The following is a 25,049-nucleotide window of genomic DNA, read 5'->3' as shown; positions in this document are numbered from 1 at the left end:
GGTGCGTGGATAAGTTTGGCTAACACTGGGTTTGCTTAAAGTATGTCTGATAAGTTGTGTTATGCTGCCAGTGTTCTCAGTTCAAAAAGTTTATCGGTAAGAACAATGTTAATACTGTCAACAGGAATGACAGTCAGTGTTCTCTCGTGTTATACATCACTTCACAATACAATAAACAGCTTATTCACAGACAAGCGCTAATTAGCGGCAGTATGTCTGAGTTTAGGAGTTCATCTGTCCTCCTACAAACTGTCACGCACAAGCACACAGATGATGAGAGGCCTTGGATACGGCCACGTGTCCGTCTCCGATGACTGCAGTACATCAGAGCGTAACTCTCACCCACAGCTCTTTATCTCCACCACCGCCGTGCCATGTGCTTTCTTTCACATGAGCACAGTGGCTCCTTTGACCAATTTACCAAATTATAGCTCACTCCTTTAAGGAGAGCAGAGGTAGGGAGCAGGCTGGGAGTTTCTTCCCTGGAGCAGTGGGGTTAAACGTAGCCAACGAGTGAGAGCCTCTCGGGGAAATGACCCAGGGCTAAATATACAGCTGTGCATCTTTAGAGCTCGAGACACAGCCCATTTAACCCGGCCCTTCGCAGTGTGGACAGAAGAGTGGTTAAAATCACTGCTTTGGGTGTGTGAGTGTGGGCGTGAGACAAGGAGAGAGACAGAGTAGTGTTCTCTGAAAGCAAACAGACAACACTGAGCACTGTGAGTGTTGGAATGATTCACTGTTTGCGTTCGGTTAGTGAGCTGAGCATAGAAGACACTCACAAACAGAAGCTAGAATACTACTATTAATAATTAGAAGAATATATACATGATTCTGTGTGTGTTTTTGTACATAGATTTCCCCTGCTGCCCTTTTGGGATCGAGCCATTGATCTCACATGTTTTTTGAGTTTATCCATGTGTGTGTATAAGTCACATAGAGGGTGTGTGTCGAGTGCCCCTCACCCTTTCCACTCCACCCCCAGACCTCACCCCTCTCCTCTCCAACTGGACGGCCTTTTTTTTTTTTTTTTTTTTTTTTTAAGACACTTGCTTTCTTTGGAAACTTTGAAAAAGACTCGCCATCTGCACCGGCTACAGAGCAGCTATGCGCTAACTGTGCTCCTCTGTTTACACTGCATTTTGGACAACGGCCCACACAGCTTAACTGCCTTAGATATGCTTGTGTTTCTACTAAGCTGCTGAAAGCCAGGAATGATACAAAAACTCTCATTTCGCCTTGATGAGAAGTTATGCAGCGTTCCTTGGCAGGAAGATGAAAAGTGAAATATGTGATCTCAGTGATGATAAAGAACTCTATGATAAAGTTCTGTCAAAGAGTCTAATTTGCAGAGAATGAAACATCCTAAAACAAGAAGAGCACTATACTTGATGGCAGGTTTTCTTCTGATTTATCAAATAGAATGCAATAAACTGCTAAACAGGGAATGTTGGGTACCTCTGACATGCCACTTAAAAAATGAAACTAATTCAGCTTCTCCTTTTGATTTTATAAATGTTTTAGCACTGTGGGTAACATTATCCTCCACTGAGGGTGACGCAGTCTGACAGATAGGGCACTTGACACCTTTGAGGGTTCCTGGCTGTCATGTCCTATAGTGCCTTCTAGTGGGAATAAGCACAAACTGCAGGCCTGGATGTTAGATGGAACAACAATGGCTCACATGAAGACAATGTGATTAAACAACTCTCAGCTGCTGGAAACAGCAACAATTATTATGTCAGTATGAGAATCACAATGTGGTAAAGTCTAAATGAGGCGCATGTCGTCAGTGACAGAGCCGATTGAGTTTATAGTCACAGTCTGTACCTACCTATAAAACCAGGTGCAAACTGTGACTGTGCTTGGTTCAAAGCAAAAGCACAGCTGTTTGGCAAAGAGCCCTAAATGTTTTTCCTGCTTAATGGCTGCCTAAAAAGGGAATCCTGCTTCACTCGTGCATGTAACCTCAGAACCACTTCATGTTTGTGTGGGATGACGGTTTACTGATATTCATTAGAAAACAGTCGCAATAACCTCAGCATGTTTCTGGACTGTGGGAGCAAGCTGGAGAAAATCTAAGCATGTACAGGGAGAATATGCAAACTCCATGCAGAACGGTCCAGGGAAGACGGGGATGTGAACCAGGTATCTTCTAGCTGCAAGGCAAAAGTGTTAACCACCAAGCCACTATGCAGCCCCTATTAGATTTTTAGTGCAGAATAATGTAAAAACAAAGAAAAAAGAAAAGAAAATAGGAATATGATGCATAATACTGCATTCACCACTTGTTTCTGATGCTCCAAAGCAGCCAAAACATCAGTTACAGAGGACTTTACACAATTTGGCACGACAGAAAGTTAAAAAAAAAAAAAAAATCAGTGATATGAATTTATGGTCCAGCCCTGCTTCTTCATCAGTCTCACTAACACACACAAACACACACACAGCTGTTCCTCTCTCATGCTCTGTGCTCCCTCATCTGCAGCTTTCACATAGCCACGTCCCAGAAATGTAAACACAGCGCCGAGGAGGGAGGGGCTGTGAATGCCTGTGTACATCCAGGGTTAGGGTTGAAGTGTGTATGCTTATTCTCCGTTCCAGCCCCGGGGGGTTATGGGGCTCCTAACGTGCCAAGGATCCCTGAGGACCAGAGGGAGAGGAGAGTGACCGGCACTCGCTGTGGGAAAAACCCTTGAGCCGCCCGTGACCCTGAACCGCCCCTGACATCGCCGTGTTTCTCACCCCGCCTGTCCTTGCTCCCTCTGATATGGACCCGGCCGCTCGCCCCGTTATGTAACCAAAAGCCTTTTCCAACATGTGAGAGAGGAGGGAGTCTCAGTGTAAAGGCATCTGCCAAGTATTTTTACTCCTTGAGGGGGTGTGTGTGTGTGTGTGTGTGTGTGTGTGTGTGTGTGTGTGTGTGTGTGTGTGTGTGTGTGTGTGTGTGTGTGTGTGTGTGTGTGTGTGTGTGTGTGTGTGATGAGAGCATCTAATCATTTACACTCTATGCACGCGAACAAAAACACACCTCTTACAAAAGTTGCTTCAGCTCTTCACATTTTACATTCCCATATGTCCCATTATGGTAAGAGCATGAAGTGTTACCAAATATTACTGTTTGACTGCTGCGTTGACGTGGGAGTCTTATCTAGAATATAGCATTTTTGACCTCTTAAGAGCTAAGAAATATGAAGTGTTCTGTACATTATATGATCAGTTTGTAACAAAGAAGTGTGTTTGAATATCCTCTACAACCCAAATGACAGGATAGGTTGTCTGTCAGTGCCTTCCAAAATACCATTACAATGACAACTGTCTGCTAGTTAATGCAGGAGATAAGTTAAAACGTACCAAATGACAAAAACATGAAAACAATGTAAAAATGTGAAAGGGGTCTCCCAAGCCTGCAGAGAATTATCAGCTGAAGCTGCAGTCCCCCTCAGATGTACGGAGCTTTATAGCTACTCTCAGCTCATTGTTCAGCAGTCTGGTCTGTAAATGTACTGTTTTGGTTCATTCTCTTCGCTCTCATAATGTCATTTTCTGCTGAATCAGGCAGCTGCATTCAGCAAAAAAAAGAAAAAGAAAAAAAAGCTCAGACAAACCCGCCGAACACTGCCTTCAAAGCAGAAAATGTTTCCCAGCTGCTAGCTGGGGAACATAGTGGAGAATTTAGGAGCTAAAAAGCCTGATATTTCCCTCAGGAGTTGGTAGACGACACAGTGAAGACCAAAACCAGGGCTGGAGGAAGGTGAATGCTAGATTCATCAGGATCGTCGGTCGCTTTCTTTGCTTGTTGCAGATTGTGCATCAACATGAGATATTTGTCTCCATAAAGTTCAATCACCAGCAGATGAGTCAAGAGAAAAAAAAAAAAGGTGAAGTCCAGTCCAGGACATTGTCTAGCCAGCGTTTTGTTTGTTGACCTTTGTTCCTCTTTACTGGCTAGCTTTCCTTGGAGGTATATCTTCCCTACACCATGGGTTGATCGTTTGATATGACCATACAGTTGAAGTGCTCTTGATTGAATAACTGATGTGATAAGCCTTAGTTCGGTAATGTTGACAAGAGAATGGTCACTGAGGCATTTGTTAGTCATCAGTCTCATGATGTGGTTCAGAAAGTGAGATTTTGGAGCGATTTTGTTGTCCAGTTAACACAATCAAGACCATATAACATAACTGGCACAATGTAAGTGTCAAAGATCTTGGATTTCAGATAATAAGGAAATCCTTTCGAGGTTAGGACTTTTCATTTTTGTTGAAAGCTGCCCAACCTAAAGCCATGCAATGTTCAAAAGTGACCATACCATTGTTGTTTGATGACAGTTTGTAACCAAGATATACAAATTTGGTGATTTCTTTGAATGATTTGCTATTTTTATATTGTGAATTGGAGATTGGCATTGGTTTTTTCAGTTGCCATGCATTTCATTTTGAAGAAGTTGATGTCTAAGCTATTCTCCAGTACATGTTTGGCAAGTACATTCAAAAGGTTTTGTCGATCAGTTCTAGAACTACTGATAATGGTAAGATCATCCGCATAACTAAGGTTTGAAAGAGTGTGATCACCTATTTGGTAGCCAGAGGAGCATTCATCTTCAGTTTGATTAATAAGAGGTGCGAAGATGATACAGAAAATAAGTGCTGATAGTACATCTCCTTGTTTAACTGCCTTCAAGATGTTAACACAACAGATAGTTCCAAGATCTGTTTTGATATATGCTGTTGAGGTTGTGCAAGTTTCTTTCAGTAGGTCAGTGTAATTCTTGTTGGTTGGAGTTTCACACTATCGAAAGCTGCAAAAGGTCTGTGTCAGACTGGTCTCCTTTAATTCATCTGGGTAGATCAGAAATCACAGTCTGGCTGAAAGTGTGAAAAATGTTAGCCCTGAGCTGTGCTGTTTATTAGGAGAAACAACTGAACCAACCACAGGAAACCACACCAAAACAACACGGTTGATGTGTAAACGGAGGAGGATGTTGGCATCTGATAGCCAGCAGTTACTCAAGTTTTGGAAAGCCTAAATGAGCTGAGGGTGACCACAGTCTGAACTGATGTGTCTTCATACTGTATTTTCAAACACTGGTAAGAACACTGGAGAGACTAAATTATAGCTTAGCGTGCAGACAAGTCCATTATTATAATAGATCAAAGTGAATGGGACTGGAATTATTTTGACTCCCTGAACTGAAACAGCTAACTTGGTAGGATGACTTCATAAAACTGGAGTTTACAAGCCACCGTGTACTTGTAATTCAGCATTCTAAAACCAAAAGGCCAAGTTATTTTTAACCAGAAATTCTATTCACAAATTAAGTGTTTCATTAGGAATTAAAAGTATTTATTTGATGTAAAAAACAAACTTTACTTACAAGACCTTTATTTCAACAGCCCCTTATATAGTAAGCTTTAAAATAGACCTACAGATGCAAAGTGTACCTCCAAAATCATTTGGTCATGAAAAACACACACGTGAATCTTTAGATACTTTTTAAACATATGTACTGGATTCTCTGCATCAGACACCTTTAACAAGTTTAACTGGGGTTTGGTAGTATGGTGATGCTTTTCTTTGCATTTGAATCATAACTTTATCTAACAGGACAAAAACATGAATCAAACTGACTTTCTGGCTATGCTTCAACCATCATCTTTTTGAGACAAATATTTAGGGAAAATCTATTTGACCTTGCACTTCACTAGCTCATGCTTGTTTTCCTCCATCGTAAACTGGAGTGAATGGCTGCAGGGAAACAACGTGCATGACGTGCAGTCCTTCACACAGCATCCTTACGTAATATGTAAACACTTGATAATGCTGGATTATCACATAGTGCACATAGGAAACACTAGCACAGGACGCCTGGCTCTTAGTTCATTATTAAGCATGTATATTTTATGTTCCAGCTCCTACATTCCCAGGCAACTGGGATCATAGTGTAATTCGTAACAGGATCTCTGGTTGGTGCTTGTATACACAGCGTAATACAGGGCACATCAGGGAAATATGTGTGGTTCTAAACAGAGCGCTAATTGGACCACATCTACACCATCTTTGCCCTGCAGTTACTCATTACTCAGCAATGTCCTGGCCCTGTTCCCCCACTACACAAGACCTATAAAAAAAGAAGCTAGATGACGTAGGTGTTGGTGGTTTATGGTTTTCTGAGAGTGTGCATATCTTTGCTTGTGAGAACATGCATTCTTTATGTGTGTTTCTGGGGGGCATGTGATCAGATGTGCAGTCTACCTCACCAGTAAGAACCCCGAACATCTCTCTGTCTGCCTCCATACCCTCAGCTTTGCTTCACGCAAAATCAAAGTTATTCCTGGCAGCGCTGGCTCGGCATGAGGGAACTTCTGAGGAATGCTCCCAGCATGCTTTACAGCACGCCAGCCACCCCCACCCAAGTGGGGTCTGGTTGGGGGGAACAACTTCTGTCATCCTCACTGTTGGATGGGATCTCCCAACCACACATCATCAGTTACATTAAATGGATTGCCAGCTGGCACCATCCTCCTATAGTTCAGCTCAGTCTGTACACTCCAGAGTTAGTAAGTAGTGGATTACTATATTTGAATCACCAGTAAGATGCCACTAATTTCATAATTATACTGATTTACAAGTTGCAGTTTTATACAGTGCTACCATATTTTTTCTCTCTCAACAACCAGTGCTGTGGCTCGCCATCCACAGTTTGACAACATACTAAAATCTCAATAACTACCATGGTAGTGGCTACATCCATTCAGTCCAGTTCAGATGTGTGACTCTTAAAACCCTAGAAAGGCTAATGCACAAGACGTGGCTTTTCACCCAACTGTCAGCCTCAGACAAACGTGTAAATATGCACAGAAGACACTCCTATGCTCACTTTGACTGTAGTGTCAAACAACATCTGATGTACTCTACCAGGCAACATGGCAGTCCTGAAATGTGTCCAACTCAGAGAAGGATTCCTTAAGTTGCTCAGGAGAATGAAGTTTTGAACATCTACAAACCTATAAGAACTTGGAAATCTCAGGCTCCTTTGGGAGATGGTTTGATTTAGTCTAAACAGTTGAAACTAAATGGAGGCTGTGGTGAGACTGTGTTTTTAACTACACTATCTACAGTCTAGAATGAACTTTTATTATCAACTTTTAGGCCAACATTGCATATGTGTATAAATCAAAGCCATAAATAAGATGCATTCAGCTGGATCAGCATCCTTGTCTGCTTTCAAATTACCCTTAAAGCTGCTGTCCGGAGTTTGAATCGCAGCGTCTCCCAAAACACTGGTGGTCCCACCCTCCGTCCCTCTGCTTTCGCCCCTTTATTTGTGCACGCGCGCAGTACATGAGAGGAGTGTCCGGAGTGCTGCAGCATCTCGCCTGTTTTGCTGTTTTCCCCTCTTCTACATTTAGTAAATAATAAAGGAATTACGTTAGAATGCTGTATTGAGTCTAACTTGTCCTAATACCAAAATAACATGAATCTGCTAGGACGAACTAGTAAAGTTTCAATATGTGATTACACTCGTGTATCCCTCTCGATGACGTTGTTTATCAAACTTAGTGTATTTACGCGTGTATATGTGTTACATTGTTTATTTATTTCTATCTAGAGTTCAGAATTGCATGACTCCTCTGACGAAGAGTATGTCCCAGACGCCCCAACATCTTCCTCCAGAGGTCGGGCATCTAAACGAAGCCGTCAGGCGGGCTATGGAGGCCGTGGTCGGGGAGCGACGCGAGCACCCCGAGCCAAAAACGTCCTGCAGTCTCTTGGCCTGACAAGCCGTGGGATTGGTAACTTTCCTGGAAGTTGCTGAGCCCTGATGCTCTCTCTTCCACAAGCAAAACAAATGTGCGCGCGGTTGCGTAGTGCATAGCTCGCCCACCTCTACATGGGCTTGCTTGCTGTGCGCGTAACTGTTGATTGACAGCATGACAAAGTTGAAGCTCGAACTTGATTGGTCGGCAGCGACCGGCGCTTTTTGGAATAACATGGGGGTCTATGAGAGGAAGGTGGAGCTCAGGAATAAATTTTCATATCGCGTTATACTAACTTTATATTATAGTATCGAACTAGACTAACACATTTAAGCTTTGTTAAAAAATGATACATAAATTGAAAACAAACGGAAACTCCGGACAGCAGCTTTAATCATGCCTGTCGAAATGCCTCTGAAGCTGTGTTTTACCAAGTTTGGAAAAAATACTTCTCAAACTAATTAAAACAATAAAATCCTAAAATACTGAAGCAGAGAACAGCTGCATGCAGATATATGATTTTTATTTCAATCAGAAGGCGTACGATCATCTGGTGATGAAGTTGTATTTCGTCCAGTTGCAGCTCGTCCATCTCATTGGAATGCCTTGATTCAGAAACAAAAACGCTCATTTTTTCCCACCATTTTTCTCTGACTGTGTTGTCTGTGTTGTAATCAGTCAGCACCTGAGTGGAGCAGTAAATCACGGTGATCTCTGGCTGTGAGCGAAGGAATTCACCAAACAAGGGGCTGAGTGAGAGCACACCTCAGAACGGAGTGCTGCTGCTGGGAACACTCTCAGGCATACATGCGCACTCGCACATTCACACAAACACTAACAGCTTCCAGTTCCTGTCATACACCAGAAGGGTGACGCATACTGTACTCGCTGTTATGACTTACTCAGCTATGTATTACATACTTCATACACCAAATACAGATAAGCTCACCAAACCTGACTCCTTGCAAAACATCAGCTGCATATCAAGCCAGCTAAATATCAGGTGTCCTGTGTGTATTTACTGCCCGTGTTTCCTATTCCTCCATGCTGTATTTTCAGGCTGCTGAAAACCACGGCCTTCCAAACCATTGCTACACACATTATTAACAGTTTTGTGTTTCTCCTCTCCCCTCCGTGGTACAGTAAAGATACGTCAACAAATGTTTTACACCTCAGCTCGTCTGTGTTTATGAGGCAATCAGCACCTTTAATGCAGGCACAAAGGCCTCCTGGGAGACTCCTTTTGGCAAGCTGGGAGAGGAGAAAGGAGATATAATGCAGAGAGGTGCCCTGCTGTTAAGATTTCCTTCCACTTCCTTCAGCTGGTTTCAGTCAATTAAAAACAGAAGTATGACATATTCTGTGTTTTTCCGGACACGAGCAATACTTTTCCCCCTGTAGTGTTCGATAAATTTGGCCATAAAAATGATTACTTTAGATCTGCCTTTGAAAGTCCTGCACAGTATTATGAATACTAGTGGTAGCTTAAAGTTGATTGACAGCAGAACAAACCGTCAGAGCTGTCAGCAGATAAGTAGCAGCATTAACAGACTTACAGGTTAAGTAAGTGAGCGTTTATGTCACTGAGAGGCCAACAGGTAGCACGAAAAGCAAATTTTGTGGTAAATTCTTGCTCTCTGTGTCCAAAGGTGTTCATTTCAGAAACCAAAGAACCCCAGCGCATGCCTTAGACGATGCCCAGAAAGCTTAGACCGGGCCTCTGCACATCTTAAACAGATGTCTTCACGCTGAAAGCATCCACTGCAAAAGCATCTGTAAGGATAATAACATGTTCTTGCTTAATTACTGCAGCTTTTATGAAAGAAAAACAAGACATTTCGAGAAATATTTTCTCTGTGAGCGCAGAAAAGTGCAGGGGATATTTGCTTTGGTTTGTCATGCACCCAAAACCATTTAAACACACAACATGCGAGGAAGCGAGTGAGCAAATCACATCCAAGTCTAACACAGCTTCTTATGCCAATACCAAATAAGGCAACGCAGCAAGCGTCTCTTTTATTGCCCTTGCAAAATCTCTTCATACTCAGACTACGTCTCACTTTGCTCGACGTTAGATTGAAAACCAAAAGTCGTCATCGTGATAAAGCAAATTCAAGGACACAGCTCTTTATTTACCTCTCTTATCCGCAAGACTTTGACTTTTATGGCAAAAGCTTAACAAAAGCATCAGCTTTTACATTTTATCAGAGAAAACAACTGCCAGACAATGGTTGGGCAAAGTAATGTCAGGTTTATTTATACAGCCCCAAATCACAACTATGTCTCAAGGGGGCTCCAGATAATGGTTCATTATCTGCAGCAGTAACTGCCGTGTGGCTGATGGAGGCTGCTGCTTTCCAACCTTGTTTGCAATAATTCTGCACCAGGAAGAACTCAATAATGCCTGCTAAGCATGGAAGCAATTACTGCAACAAAAAAAAAAATCTGTTACTTACCAGCTCGTAGTTTGTCGCTGGAACACAAGATGAAGACACCTGAAAATAAACAGAGCACAGGTCAGTTATGCTGATATTAATCTGCATTACACTGAACACAGCAACTGATTTTAGCACGCGTGCACCTAAATTTAGTTTACACTTTATGGCTTTATATCTTACAGGTGCACCCAACATGTGTTAAGAGATGTTGTGTATTTTGCACCCACTGCAGATACAAATGTACAACTGGGAAAGGAAGGCTCTCTTCGATGTAAAGCTGCACCAATCAATATTTGTATACAGACAAGCAAAAAAATGGATGATAGTAATGTGAAAGGTTTAGCTGACAGTGACAAATCCACATAGACCTTTAACCCAACTCTGCAGTTTGTCTCAGCTCTCTAGGGTGTTTTGGTTCTGGTTTAACAGCCTGCAACATACTGCTTTAGTTCCCTCAGGAGCAGCTGGGAAACAAAACTCCAACCAGCAGCAAACAGCAGACTAGGTTAGTGATTAGCCAATGAATGCAGCTTCTAAGGCTGTTTAACAGTGAAACTGTGCAGCATTTTAATCAGCAAGGACAACGTTTAGAAGTGGCACTGGTTAAGCTTTCTCCCTACAATAAGTACAACAGAACGCAGCACTACCACCAAGTTTAGAGGACAAAGACATGACAGTGTTACAGCACTGCGGCATTCAGATTAAAAAGCTAAATATCCGTCTTTCCAACAAGAACCCTGCTCCTCACACTGTAAGATCTTGTTCAACTTGACTTAAGTACAAAGCACTGGAGCAATCCCATCACTGGCTCACCAACAGAACTCATGATCTGTCAAGTGCTCAGACTAATCCGATTACTATCCGACAATGTTCATAGTCATCCCGTGAGCTTGGAGCGAGGACTGAAACTGATAAACAGGAAGAGTATAATGATGATGGCCTCGAGAAGAAGATTTAAATAAAGTCCTTCTAGAAAAAGATGGTCGCTTGATGAGGATGAATACAAACAGGATGTCACTGCTGATGTTTCCTTCCTGGCCATGCCTGTACTCTGTCCCTTTGTGTCTGTTTCGCCATCATTCTTCTGATACTGTTCACGGGGGGAGAAAAACCCTACAAACCTAATTTTCACCAGTTAGTCATCGCATCTGTTCAGTAGCTAACTGGCAAACAAGAGCACAGGGCAGCTTCACGATTCTAGTAGGCTTTTAACTTGTTCGTATTCTTTATCCTTCTTTTATTACTACGCTGTGTCTGCTTTAGCTTTGAAAGATTAGGCCTCAAAGCTATCACAACTGTTGACCTCTGGAAGCACCTTTCATCTTTGCTGCTACTCCACCACTCTCCTTATCCCAGACTAATTGTGTCATTGCTTAAACAAAAGGCTTCTGGTCTGTCGAGGTCTGTTCTGTGTTACTGTAGCACATTCCTCGTCTGCCCATAAAAAGAAAAGAAAATTCTGGTCCTCTGTGTCTTTATTTTCGCCTTTTGACAATGTTTTTTGCTCTCATTAGGTTTTCTTACAACTTAAGACAAAGTTATTGAGCAGATATTGGCCAAAGAAATAAACACATGCAGAATGTGCTACAGCTTCTTAGTTCAGAGAGCAGACAGTTTGTCAATGATGCCAGTGCTCATTGTGTTCGACACTGAAACATTCAAACTGTGTGCAGTTTCAATGTCAGTTTTCCATTTCAATTGATGAAATGTTGCCTTTTTTAAAAAAATAAGCCAGACATTATGCAGTAGTGTTTTCCAAATCCTAACTGATACCGGAATGTCTTGCTAGCCTGTATACAGTACATGTTGATATCAATATGCAAATACCACCAGCACATTGGTCCAGCTAAATTATCAGTCAGTCTCCAATTTCAAACCCAGTCATTTCAAACCAACAAGTCCCAAAGCCCTGTGTAAATCTAAGGCCTTATTTAATTGCATAAACAAGTCTTCTTTTGAGCTGTAGTATGTTTGACTAACTACCCGCAGCGGATGCTTCCAAACCTAAGAGGACCACTGGATGATTGCCATTGGGATGTTAGGATAGCTGATTAGATTTACAAAGCTGAGGATATGTGAGTCACCTTGGGTCATTAAAGTCTCTTGGTCTGTTTTATAGCTGTTAGCCCATCTGGAATACTGGAATGCTAACTCTAAACAGGAAAAGACTTTAATCAGATTACATGTTTCAGTCCCGTTTAGCAGTAGAAGCAGCTGATACACTGATATCAAAAGAGATGGTGCCTAAATTTAAGCCAGGTTCCAATACAGTAACTGCTTGTACTTCAATAAAACCCTTACACGCTTGTTAGCAGGACCTCCACGATGATGCAGTTTGGAAATGACTTCACACTGGTGGCGAAAGTGGATTCAGTTGAGGAATCTTTACATATTTCATGGGTACAAAACTTTCCTCGGTGACTGCTGTCTGTCACAGTTTCCCAGCACATTGTCATACGTATCCACAGCCTACTTGAATCATCACAGTGGAATGCATCTCTGTTTTCAGAATTTCATCTGGCCCGGTGGAAGGTGTGGAGTTGACAGGATACAGTATCAATGTCTGCCTTAAATCACCCCCGTTACAAGTTATTCTAACCCTCCCAAGATCCCTCCGCCCAGAGCCCTGCCATGCTCCACCATCCTTATCAGTCATGCACAACGACATGCCGTTCTTCTCTCAGGGGCCCTGCTCCTTCCAGCGTCCTGACTCCTCAGGCCTGCTCAGTGTTTTCAACTGATGCCGCCTCTGCTCTGCTTACAGCTGATAGCCGATCCACCTGCAGTCAGCCAACATTGAGTATGTTTGCGTACACACAACAGATTAAACAAGAAAACTCCGCCAAGGCTGCTCAGTCATTGTATGGTTTCTGATGGACAAAATCTGTAAAAAAAAAAATTGTGGTCGATTTGTAGTAGGATCGCAATCATGCGATCATCAGCAGGCAGCTGATGTAGTGTTCACTTGTAGATACTCCATGCTGCTATCTCGCAATGATACAGAAATTTTTAACAAATCCATGCGATGCATCCAGAGTACAAGCCACATCACTGCCAAAATCTGGTCCTTGAGTCATTTCTGACTTTCCCTGAAAATTTCATCCAAATCCATAATTCCGTTTTTGAGTAATGTTGTGAAAGGACAGACAGACAAACAGAGGGACAAACAAACCAATGGGGATCGTCACATAACTCCGCCGTGTTCCTTGGCAGAGTAATTATGGACTGGTTTTAGAATGTCATTACAGGTTTAAAAATGTAAGCATCCCAGTTTTTTGTTTTATTTTTTACTGTAAAGTGACCTTGGGTGTCAAGAAAGGCGCTTACAAACAACATTTCTTCTTCTTATTATTATTATAAATCTCAAAATGCTCATACCATGATTTTAGGAAGTAAATCCATGCAAACTAGTTAGTCTGAAGGGAAGAAGTATGGTATTGCAGCTTTGGATCCTTTTAAATGATTAAACCCATTATAAGGACAAGGGATATAATGACTAATGTGTTATTTCATGGTCTTTTGTTATTTGTGTTTACATAGTCCACATCTGCGCAGCAACAGGTGTTTTTACTTATTTTGCTCACATCAGGACTCTGTGGATGTGTACTGACAGTGATGGATAGACATTTTACTGATTCTGCTATTAGTTCCAGTGAGCCAGTGGGGTTAAAGTTTAAACCTTCATATTAGTGCATGGTGTTTGGTGACCTCATGTCATTCCCACCAGAGCTCTGCTCAGCTTCAGTCTGGCACAGGTCTTGTAAATCAATGCAATAAGACCTACTAGACATTGCTAGCTGCCTCTAGATATGCTATATTTCTTAACACACTTCAAAGTGACAGCTAGACATTCCTTGGAATTATGAATATGAGCAAATTTGTGAAGCAGACAGCTAAAAAAAACAAGTCCTGTAGGAAGATGTAAAGCAGTATATTGGAGGGATGTGCACATGGACTGCATCATTCCACATTCAGAGCTCATTTTCTGCTTTTTGCTCAGCCAGTGTTCAGGTGCTTAAACATTCTTGCATTTTTTTCTAACAGCCGGCGGGGATTGAATTCTCTGGTATCAAAATGTAGTCAGAGTGCATGAGAAAATGGCCCTTCTTTACCCTTGATCCGTTACTTCAGTAAACATTTTTCCAATGAGTTTACGTTCAAATCAGTACTTTCAAGTCTATTTAAACAGAGCAGGGAGCTACATCCATCCATTATCTATACACCACTTAATCCTCATTAGGATCACAGGGTCACTGGCGTCTATCCCGGCTGACTTAGAGTGAAGGCAGGAGACACTTTGGACAGGTCACCAGTCTATCACAGCGCTACACATAGAGACAAACAATCACACACACATTCACAACTACAGACACTTTAGAGAGCAGGGAGTTTATTTTTTTATATTACTTTCCCAATTAGAGGACCGTAGACAATAAAGTAGGGTGTGTTTTAGAACAGGCTATCTTGTGACAGTTTGCTACTATATGCTTACATGCAACATGTGTAGTGTCCTCAAGTTCTTAACCTTACTCACTATGCATTTCAAAAAAGCCAGATAGCAACAGTCATGGCAGTCAATTAAATATGCGCATCCATACATACCAGACAGAATATCTTACAACTTTACTTCACAGTTCCTAGAGTTATACTATCTCAAAGGATCAGAAATATTTTATAGTCTCTTTGTGTTTCAAATCCTTCAAACTGAGCTCCGATGTAGATCATGGCAATAGCCTTCAAGATAACTTCTGTACAATCAACACTATTTTTCCAGGGCTTTGTTTTCTTCAAAGCTTCAGCCGTCAGATAAGCTGTTAAGTCTGATGCAATGAAGAAATTAATGGAAATGCAATTATTTAATGCTTCATTTTGTTGACCCAACGCCAGCAGACGAAATGCAAAAACACAAAGAGCCGCTTCATGAAATCTCCCCCAGCATCTAAACGGCTATGTTAACTGACATTTAGCTGAATGTCATATCCACTAAAATTCATTGTCTTTATTTATGATTTAATTATGTTTGAGGTCGCATCAGTAACAAGTTAGCCGATGTCGTCAGTGTAATAAAACCTCTGATGTAAAGGTCAGATGGAGAGGGTAGGTAGTCTGCCCACATCTGAATAGCTCACATTCTCCCTCATGCTAAGTAGCTGCTTCCTTTTTTGTGAAACTTTGCACCATTGTAGTCTGGCAAAACAGTCAGGGGCAGAAACCACAATGAATATTTATCTAAAGGCAGCGTGCAGGTGAGCACTTAGCACAGGGCTAGCCACAGGTCAAGCAGCAGGAAACCACTGTGTGAGAAATGCTTCAGAGTAGAGACATATAACATGGAAATGTAGATTCCTGAACTACTCCTCTTTGGTTTATGACTGAGTCTTTCAACTTATGCTACTTAGCATTTAGTAATAATTTTTCAGATGTTAGTAAGTTAAATTTTAGGTCTTTCTAAATCCAGTATGCAATATGTCAGAATATTTTCAAGCTATTACAAGATAAGATCAGAACACTGCACTGGCCTCAGTAAAATACTAACAAACGTCTGTTCCTAGACCTGAATCAAGCATGGAAACAACCCAGAAAACTAAATGCACTGGGTGCAATTTAAGCAATGGCTTCTGAATCATGTTTGAATTTAGATGAAAACCAACACAAAGCCTTTGTCCAGGCTCCGCGGTGCGTGGGGAGGAGGCCTGATGAGAGTGTGTGTTGATGCTATCGGGAGTATTCAAATGAGTGTAATATAATAAAGGATAATTGTGTTGTTGCATTCCATACATGCTTCTGTTAACAGCATTAAACAAGGGTCCATTTCCTGCAGACAAAAGTCCATGTCAGACGACCCTGGCTTGTGGGACAACGTTCACATGCAGTGAGCTTCCTGCAAGCTACTGACACACTCCAGACACAGTCACGTTATGTAACTGATGTCAGCCTCCCAGCTCTGAATATGTTAATAGCCCCACTAATGACATGACCGGTGCAGAGCCATAAATAAATGATGAATAGATTCATTATTACAAATTCTGCTATGCTTAGGTCGATAAATCTCAACCTTAATGCAGGAAAACCAAACAGGGAGAAGGACATTTCAGCTTTACTTCAAGCAGTGAAATGATTACCATGCAGGTTTGGTCATTTCCACCGCGGAAAAGTGCGTGGGGCTGTGCGTTAAACTTTCCCCAGCTCTCTGCGCTGGCATATAAACACACGGCTGCACTGAGTGCTTTTATGTTTATCCAGATCTTTGCATCTGGCACATCCCGGCAGAACTATTCAGTGTGCAAATTCAATTTGTGAGGCGTAACGAGTAACAGAAGGCTTTTCTACGTCTGTGGTGGTGGAGTGTGCCAGGGTGCGGGTCCGTATGGACTTATTGGGATATTATCAAAGCACAAAGGAATGATGGGAGAGCTTCAGTCCAAGTGCCCATGCACAATCATTCTGTTTATCTGTTTTTCTCTCTCTTTATTTATACACACACACACACACACACACACACACACACACACACACACACACACACACACACACACACACACACACACACACACACACACACACACACACACACACACACACACACACACACACACACACACACACACACACACACACACACACAGAGAAATTGCTAATGCATCTATGTGGACTGAGTAGTAAATTCTTCAATCTAAAAGTCCATGATAGTTTGGTTTTCTCCAACATTTTCTTCTTGTTTTCTGTCTGTTTCTGTCTCTGTGAAAGTTATGGCTTCCCTTTTCCCTCCAGGGAAAGTTGTGGAAAATCTCAGATTTACTCAGCAGATTGGTGTTCAGGACATGTACACGACTGAACGACAGTCTCTAAACACAGTTCCTTTTCTCAGCACTGCTGATTAATGCTTCACAGCACAAGAAGCCCTTTAGGAATAAAAAGCCATGTACGTATGTTTTTGTCTGTCTCTCTTTTGTCTGCATCTTTAAGTATGCATATGGTTACTAGTAATACTATACAGTCCTATGTTGTAAACAGCAGTTTCTTCAAGCAAAAACAATTAGCCCAACCCTGTGTGATTCTGTACGTATGTACTGTAAATCAAAGACTTATATAAATGTGTTTATATTTAATAAAGATTAAGATTGGCATCGGTGCAGTACCAAATACCCAAACAGGAATAAATCTGTGACAGAGTCAATAAATATGAAGATAAACAACATCATACAGAACACTCATAGTATGTCATTGTGACTGTAAGAACAAACTGAACCCCAGAGGGATCAGACAGAATCTGTATGTCGCTGCCATGTTTCTTCTCCACGGCTGAGACTCAAAGCAGCTTTCAGACGGCTGCAGCGCCTGTTCATTCTCACCCCGGTCTTTGTTGGACGGCTCTGGCGGTGTGGAGAGGGGAGAAGCTGCAGCTTGTTTCTTTTGTTCCAAAGTTACAGCAGGGGTCACGTTCCCTTCCCAGGCTCTTTCAGCTAAGAGCCGGTATTTACCAGCACGCTGATTTAAACATTTAGCATGGCTCTCACAGTCTGGCACTCGGCCAGGCGGTTGAGGACGAGGAGGGGGAGGGAAGGGTGAGAGAAGGAGGCAGTCATGAAGACTCAAGTTTGAGGGGAGGTTTATGTTGTTTGGTAAATCGCCAAGTTTGCCATCTTCAGAGCTTTTTTTTTTTAAGGGAAGGCAATACAATTTAAGTTTCTAAACACTTTGGCATTTTGGGCAAAGTGCTTGTTTGCAGTCCAAGCCACAGTCTGATGAAAAGATCAATACCAATTTTATCTCTGTGCGTACAGTGCAGATAAATGCCTGCGAGTTATTTTGCCAAGTTTAGTTTACAACTAGCAGAGGGAAACTTCAGTCTCTGTCAAAAAGTGAAAAACAGTCTTTCAGCATCTGCCTATTTTGTATCTTAGTGACACTGTTCACATGAAAACATTTTTCCACATGATGTCATTGGACATCTGCTCACTTGCAGGAGATGTTACTGGAGGAACAAGTTACTGGAGCAAGTCTGACAGCAGAGACTCAGACACAGTCAGATAGAAACAGAGAGGCCAAGGGATAAACAAAAGAAAGTGTTGGAGATGTACAAGTGATGATCACCTCAGGGGAACACAAGTGCTGAAAAAACAGACACATGTCCGAAGACATAACAACGCTTTGGTAGAATAATAATTCAGTATTATTTTATACTCTATTACAGGGTGTCAAACTTACGGCCCGCAATCCAAAAGCGACCCACCAGAGGATCCAATCTGGCCCGTGAGACAACTTTGCAAAGTGTAAAAATTATAGAGAAGGCATTAATTACAAATTGTACGTTTGTAAAACTGTACATTAAAAATGATGTCTAGATCCTGACAAGTTGTTCTAATCACAAAGCAAAATATTATATTGTTCAATTCCAGATACCTCAGACTAAATGTTTTGTGCCTCTGCAGATCCATTGTGATCTGTAAGTTGTCATCTGGAAATGATAAACTAAGGCATACCATTGTTGAAATTGCACTTGTTTTTCTTAAACTTCTGTTTTTTATAATGTTTAGTAAAGAACATTTTCAGAATGTACTTTAATTGTACAATAAAGCACAGGGCAAAATTTGGAGTTGCTGTTGTTTATAGGTTATGGTCTGATTTTACTGGTCCGGCCCACTTGAGATCAAATTGGGCTGTACTATGCGGCCCCTGAACTAAAATGAGTTTAACACCCCTGCTCCATTATTTTGTTAAAATTGGCTGAAATCACATTGATTTGCTCTCCCTCATTGTAAAGTAGTGTGTGTACATCAGAAGCTGCATGTTTCCACATCATTTTAGTGTAAGGTGCATAATGGGCTGTGACAGGGCTACAAAACACTTGTGATATCACAAAATCACACATTTGTTTAGATAAAAAGGTGAGTACAGAGAAGCAGACGTATGTGGAAAACTTAAGCACTTAAAGGGAAGAGTCACTGCAAATCAATGCAAAGTTGTTCTACAAAATTTCCTGTAGTTAAATAATTCTCTAGTGATGGGAGTCTTCTCTTTGATGATGACAAAGCTTCTATCCTTAGGACACAAAGGTTAACTGAATGGTTTAGTAAAAACTATGTGAATAATTTGCTATGGCCTCCAAAGTCACCCGATCTGAATCCCTGTAGGAGACTTTGGAGCAACACTCTCTACCACCATCAAAACACCAAATGAGGGGATATCGTTTGGAAGAATGGTGTTCATTCCTTCAGCAGAGTTTCGCCAAGGTGCACACATGGAGTCCCAACACTTCACTTATTGCACTTCATGTAGGATTTTCCTTTGATTTGTCACCTGTCTGTATTTTGAACGGAATTTGACTTTAAACTACTGTTGTACTGTGGTCACTTCTGAGCTTTCTGGAGCATTGAGATGTTAACATTTTAATTTCTACTATTCTTCCTTAATCTGCTAGTGAAGAACGTGTGATATAAAATCTGCAGAACAGCTACAAAATTGTTTATATTTGTATTTTGCAGAGGAAATGCAACCTCAAGGCTAAACTGAATTTGCATGAGGAGTGCCTAAATCTTGGATTTATTGTCAGTGACGAAAATTGGACAAGCTGAGGCGAGCCTGCTTTATAAGAGTAAACCGGGCTGGCATTTAGCACACAGCAAAAAGGGGAGCTGTTAACTTAGAACTTCGGCAGAAATTCCTGTTAAGGGAGGGAAGTTACAGACTTATATTCATTCAGCTGCCACACTAACTCACCTGCACGCCTACACACTGTGCTTTGTGATGACAGATGACTGTCGGTTTCGGTTTCGCATTTAATCCCACCAAAGTCTCCCCTTGTCTTTCTCGTTGTCTCCATCTCCCTCCTTTGTACTACTTGAACTCCCCCCTTTCTTTTGCACAAAATTGTTTTTCCTCATTCATGCATCAGCCGTTGAAAACAGAATGTTAGGACAGATACTAGGAATTCCATTGGCTACATACAGTTTTGCACTCAACCTTTTTGACATTTGATGGGAATTTAAAAACTGAGAAAATATTGATTATCTCACAGATCTGCATAACCCAACTCCTGCAAACATTAATCACTGCTGTGCTGTTTTTCCAGAGCAAACATTACTGTCATAAATATTAATACTATGTCTAGGAAAGGAAAATCTCCACTGATATTAGCAGGTCGTGAACAAGCTGGGCAAAACTATCCCTGCTATTAAAATGTAATTTCCAACATTTACACAGCAGTTAAAGTCAATCTCAAGATATCTCTAAGACAAATACCCATGTGAATAACAGGGAACACCACAGTGCACTACACTCTAATATAATTAATTTGAGGCATTGTAATTAATTAATCGCGATATCTTGTTTTTGTCAAATAGCAGTATTTGACAAGAAGCAACATTTTTCAATTCAAGCAAATTTTGGTCGACGACTGAATCAATGAACAGAGACTGTTCAAAAGTTTGGGGTCATGTTTTCCATGAAAACTCACACTTTTATTCATGTGCTAACATAATTTCACAAGGGTTTTCTAATCATCAATTAGCCTTTCAACGCCATTGGCTAACACAATGTAGCATTAGAACACAGGAGTGATGGTTGCTGGAAATGGGCCTCTGTCATTTCCAGCTAGAAGAGTCATTTACCACATTAACAATGTCTAGACTGTATTTCTGATTCATTTACTGTTATCCTCATTGAAAAATACTGCTTTTCTTTCAAAAATAAGGACATTTAGTCAAATTACCTCAAACTTTTGAACGGGAGTGTATGCGTGAACTTAAACAACAAAAATATGTTTCACTTGTATTTATCTGCATTTTTCATCTGTCTGCTACATTCACAGATTACTGCAAACTCAATGTGCAATTATAGTGATTATATTCAACATTTTAGGACTTTCTGTAAACTCAAGCACTTTCAATGTCTTCTAAAGTGGTCTATTGTGGGATGGCTACACCATTTGCTGGTACCGGGACTGTCATAGCTAACATTAGCTCTGGTGCTAACAGCAACATGTTTTGCATTGAGGTGATAAGAAAACTCTTTGTTGCACAATTTGCACACAATCACGCTTCTATCCAAGCTGCCATCGAGAAATTTTTTAAAAGAAATTTTCTGTCCAACAAGCTCAATGCGTCTCATCTTCCATCACTGTTCACCAAACTTTCTTGTGCACTGACCATCACTCAGTACATCTTTTTTCACAGCTAATAAACAGACTCCAGGTGCATTACCACCACCTACCGGGCTGGAGTGTTCGTCAGTGTTACCAGTGTGTCAGAAATTAGGGAACTGAGAAAGGTGCGATTAAATGAATTACTTTTTTTAACACACAATTTTTTCTGTAATTAATACAGAACTCCCAGCCCTAGTAGATATATTTATAACTGATGCAAGAAAATAGACATTATGTTTTAAAGAAAGTCAGAAAGTCATATTGCTACTATTCAGAGCTAGACAAACATCCTCAACTTGTAACACACCAGCCTTAAAGTGAGTCTGAGCCACTTGGTGAAATTTAGGAACCTGGCACCGATGTTTCCGGTCTTTATGTTTGAAGTCTCCTTCCTCATCAATCAGCCATGAAAAGCAAACAACAATATGAGACTCTCTGAAAAAAGCAAGGAAACAGGTCTGCTTTCTATAAACATTCCTTACAGAGACATGAAGGCTTGATAAGAGAGGAAAAAAAGAAGAAAACAACCTCTCCACCCTCGTCGATGACTGCTGACACACACACACACACACACACACACACACACACACACACAAGCACAGAGGCACATACTTCACATAGCGTTCACATGGATGCTCAGTCGTATGGAAACAAATTGCAGCTTTAACTGTGTTTAAAATAATTAGACTAGATGTGAATCAAAGCTAAATCACAGAGTGTCCCAAACTGCTTTCACATTTCACGTCACTTTACCATGAACATTTACATTCTTTCCTAATCTGAATGCATTCTGTGTATATAACAACAACGGCAATCACAGAAAACCATCATGCAAAGTTTGTATTCATTTTTTCCGTTTCTTTTTTTTCTGCAAAATTCCTACACAAAAAACATCCACTCTTATCAGTTGTCTGTTTTTCCTGGAACCAGCACGTATGCAGATTTCATCACATCTTATCAGTCTTGTTTGAATGATGGTTAGAAACAGTTAAATACAGCCTGTACCCCATTTTTCACTCTGTTTGAAGCACTAAAGTAGGATAGGAATGCAAGTTCAATAGTCAAAGTCATCAATATTCTTGAATTTAATTGTGAAAAAATGTCGAAACCAGTCAGTCTACATAACACCGACTGTGTCGGCAGTGATGTAATAGGTGACCGGAGGTTCAAAGTGACGGCGTCTTTGTCAAAGGCCGTTACACTTAAATTTAACGAGTAAATCCAAGGCAAGCTTTAGATAAGGAAACAACACCAACTACTGTGGTGCTGGAGGTGAAATCGAAAGATACGATTTCATGAATCTTTGCTTCTCTCACTGAAAGTGAGTTTGCGGTCAGATAAAACCTACCTATATCATACAACTCCATAATTAGGAAAAATCAGGAGGAGATGTTAAATTTAAATTAAAACTGAGAGCAGTGATTTGTAAATTATCTTTATCCATCTTGTTTGAGGGCTGCACGGTATTTGCTGGGTAGTACCGTCGCTTGCAGCTGCGTGGGTTTTCTCCGGTTACTCCCCGTTCCTCCCACCAAAAACATGCTGAGGTTAATTGGTGATTCTAAACTGTCCATAGCTGTGAATGCAAGTATGATTGTTTGTCTCTATATGTAGCCCTGTGATAGACTGGTGCCCCCTGCTTTCACCCCAAGTCAGCTGGGATAGACTCCAGCCATTAGCGACTCTAATGAGGATTAAGCGGTGTATAGATAATGGATGGATGTATAAAGCAAAGGTTCATTTCAACAGCAAAGAATTTACTTAGGGCATTCCTAGATAAGACGTCAGCATGTGTTGCTCAGCAATCATTTCGAATAAAAAAGGACACTCACCCAGCTCCTTACCTTGAGAGAAGACGGCCTCTTTTTGCACAATTCTGATTGTAATTACACATTATATTCCCTGAGTAATCCTGGGCCTCGGCCATTATATAACGTCGGGATAAATGAAGGTTCTTGATGCAGTGCTGTCTTAGTGAAGGGAAATCAAGGGCATTTGGCTTAGTTCTGCATCCTTCACCTTAAGGCACATGCATTTCTTCAAATCCCTTGAATCTTTGAACATCATGCACAGTAGATGGTGACATTTCCAAATTCTTTCCTATCTTTCTTTGATGAACACTGTTTTCAAATATTTCAGTGATATTCTCATGTTCTTAGGAGAGATCTTTATTCCTCTTTGCTCCTGCAGGATTAGGCCTTTCCTGGATGCTGCTTTTGTACCAAATCATAATTACAATCACCTGCTGGCATCAGCTGTTTCAAATCACATCACTATCCAAATTTGTTTACATCATTACTAGTCCTAAATTGCCCCCACAAGAGTTCTCTTTGGAATGTGTTGCAGGTCTGAATGGAAAGACTGGATGTATATTTACAACCAGATAAAATAATAAATAGCTCATCTTTATGTAGTCTGCAATGAAATGAAAAACAAGTCAGACTGTCATAGTATGATACCAGAAGTTTGGATGTTGCAATTCTCTCAAATATTCTGCAGAAACAAAAATAATCATTGATTTGTGGAGGGGCTTGAAGTATGAGGGAGACACTAGCTGTACCTTTAGCAAATCATCCTGACTAACTCTTCTGTAACCCAGTCAAGAGGCAGAATCACCCTGATGAAGTTTAAACACTGAAAATTAGAATAGACTAATAAGCAGAAATAGACTGCCACCGTGACCGTACTGTATATAACTAGAAGGAATAACGAACATAAAGAAACTGTGGAGCTTCCAAAGCAGAGATCGAAATCAATCTCTGAAGCTTCACCACTTCTAAGGCTGCCGAATTCTCACAGACTGATATTAAAAGTAGAGGAGGGCTACACCTAATTCTGCTTCCCCTCAAATGTACAACATCCCAGTCTGTGGATTTGAGGCCAACCTGAGCTATATGTTTTAAATCTCTTTCAGTTGAGTTTCATTGGCAGAGCCACATTCAATAAGCATCATGTTGCTTTGAAGCCAAAGCAGGCTTGTGTTTGAGAACTGGTGCCCTGTAAGGGTCAGATAAGGCCATTGATTGGCGATCTCTACTACAAATATGATATGTGGTATGGAGAGGTTAGGAGTTGGTCTGCCATCCCAGTAAATAAGGTACTATGTCACTGAGATCAAAAAACCTAAAGCTGCCTGTCAAGCTAAAAGCCAAACTCCAAGGCTGGGAAAACGAACGAAAAGAGAGAAGGAGCAGCAGTTTTCTTCTCCCCTCTTTTTCAATACGTTCCTTGATTTTGCAACTGCAAACACCATTCAAGGAAGAGCCATTATACCAGGCCTCAAGCTTGATTGCATGGAGTCATTTAAAAGATTAGCCATCATTAAATGTTTCACTATAATGCTCCTCTTTTTGGGGGCATTATAAGGAGCTCCTCTATTTAAAGAGTATTAGACTGAGGGGCTGCAGAATGTCAAGGGTTGGCTCCGGTTACCGCTGAAGACAGGAAACATGGAAATACTGTGGGCAAGTCCTTGGGAAGAACACCAGAAATCAAACAATTGGATCCAAACAGCTTTCTAGCCAAAAAAAGTCAATAAGAATGTGACAAACTATATTTGATGCACAGTTTTGGTTGGAGTGAAACAGCAATTACAGCTCTAGCACAAAATAACACCCAACAATAAAAGTGAAAACAGGCATGATTTGGTCCAAGTCGGTGGGCTTCTCGTGTCGTCACAGTTGTTAGAGGCTCCAAGCAGTAAATTCT

The 25,049-nt window shown here is 41.1% G+C and overlaps 1 protein-coding gene across 16 annotated transcripts in view; it reads right to left on the bottom strand.

Moving 5' to 3' along the window:
* tns1b (tensin 1b) overlaps window positions 1-25,049 on the bottom strand; it is a 213,304-nt gene that overhangs the window by 83,234 nt on the left and 105,021 nt on the right. For all 16 annotated transcript variants that reach the window (XM_051958597.1, XM_051958608.1, XM_051958602.1 and 13 more), the window contains one exon: window positions 10,217-10,255. In XM_051958597.1, coding sequence (XP_051814557.1) covers window positions 10,217-10,255 — 39 coding nt within the window. The remainder of the gene's footprint in view (window positions 1-10,216; window positions 10,256-25,049) is intronic.

This window comes from Acanthochromis polyacanthus, chromosome 14 (assembly GCF_021347895.1).
Source record: "Acanthochromis polyacanthus isolate Apoly-LR-REF ecotype Palm Island chromosome 14, KAUST_Apoly_ChrSc, whole genome shotgun sequence".
Taxonomy (NCBI): Eukaryota; Metazoa; Chordata; class Actinopteri; family Pomacentridae; genus Acanthochromis; species Acanthochromis polyacanthus.
The sequence above is the reverse complement of the archived record's forward strand: the minus strand, read 5'-3'. Positions and strand labels throughout refer to the sequence as shown.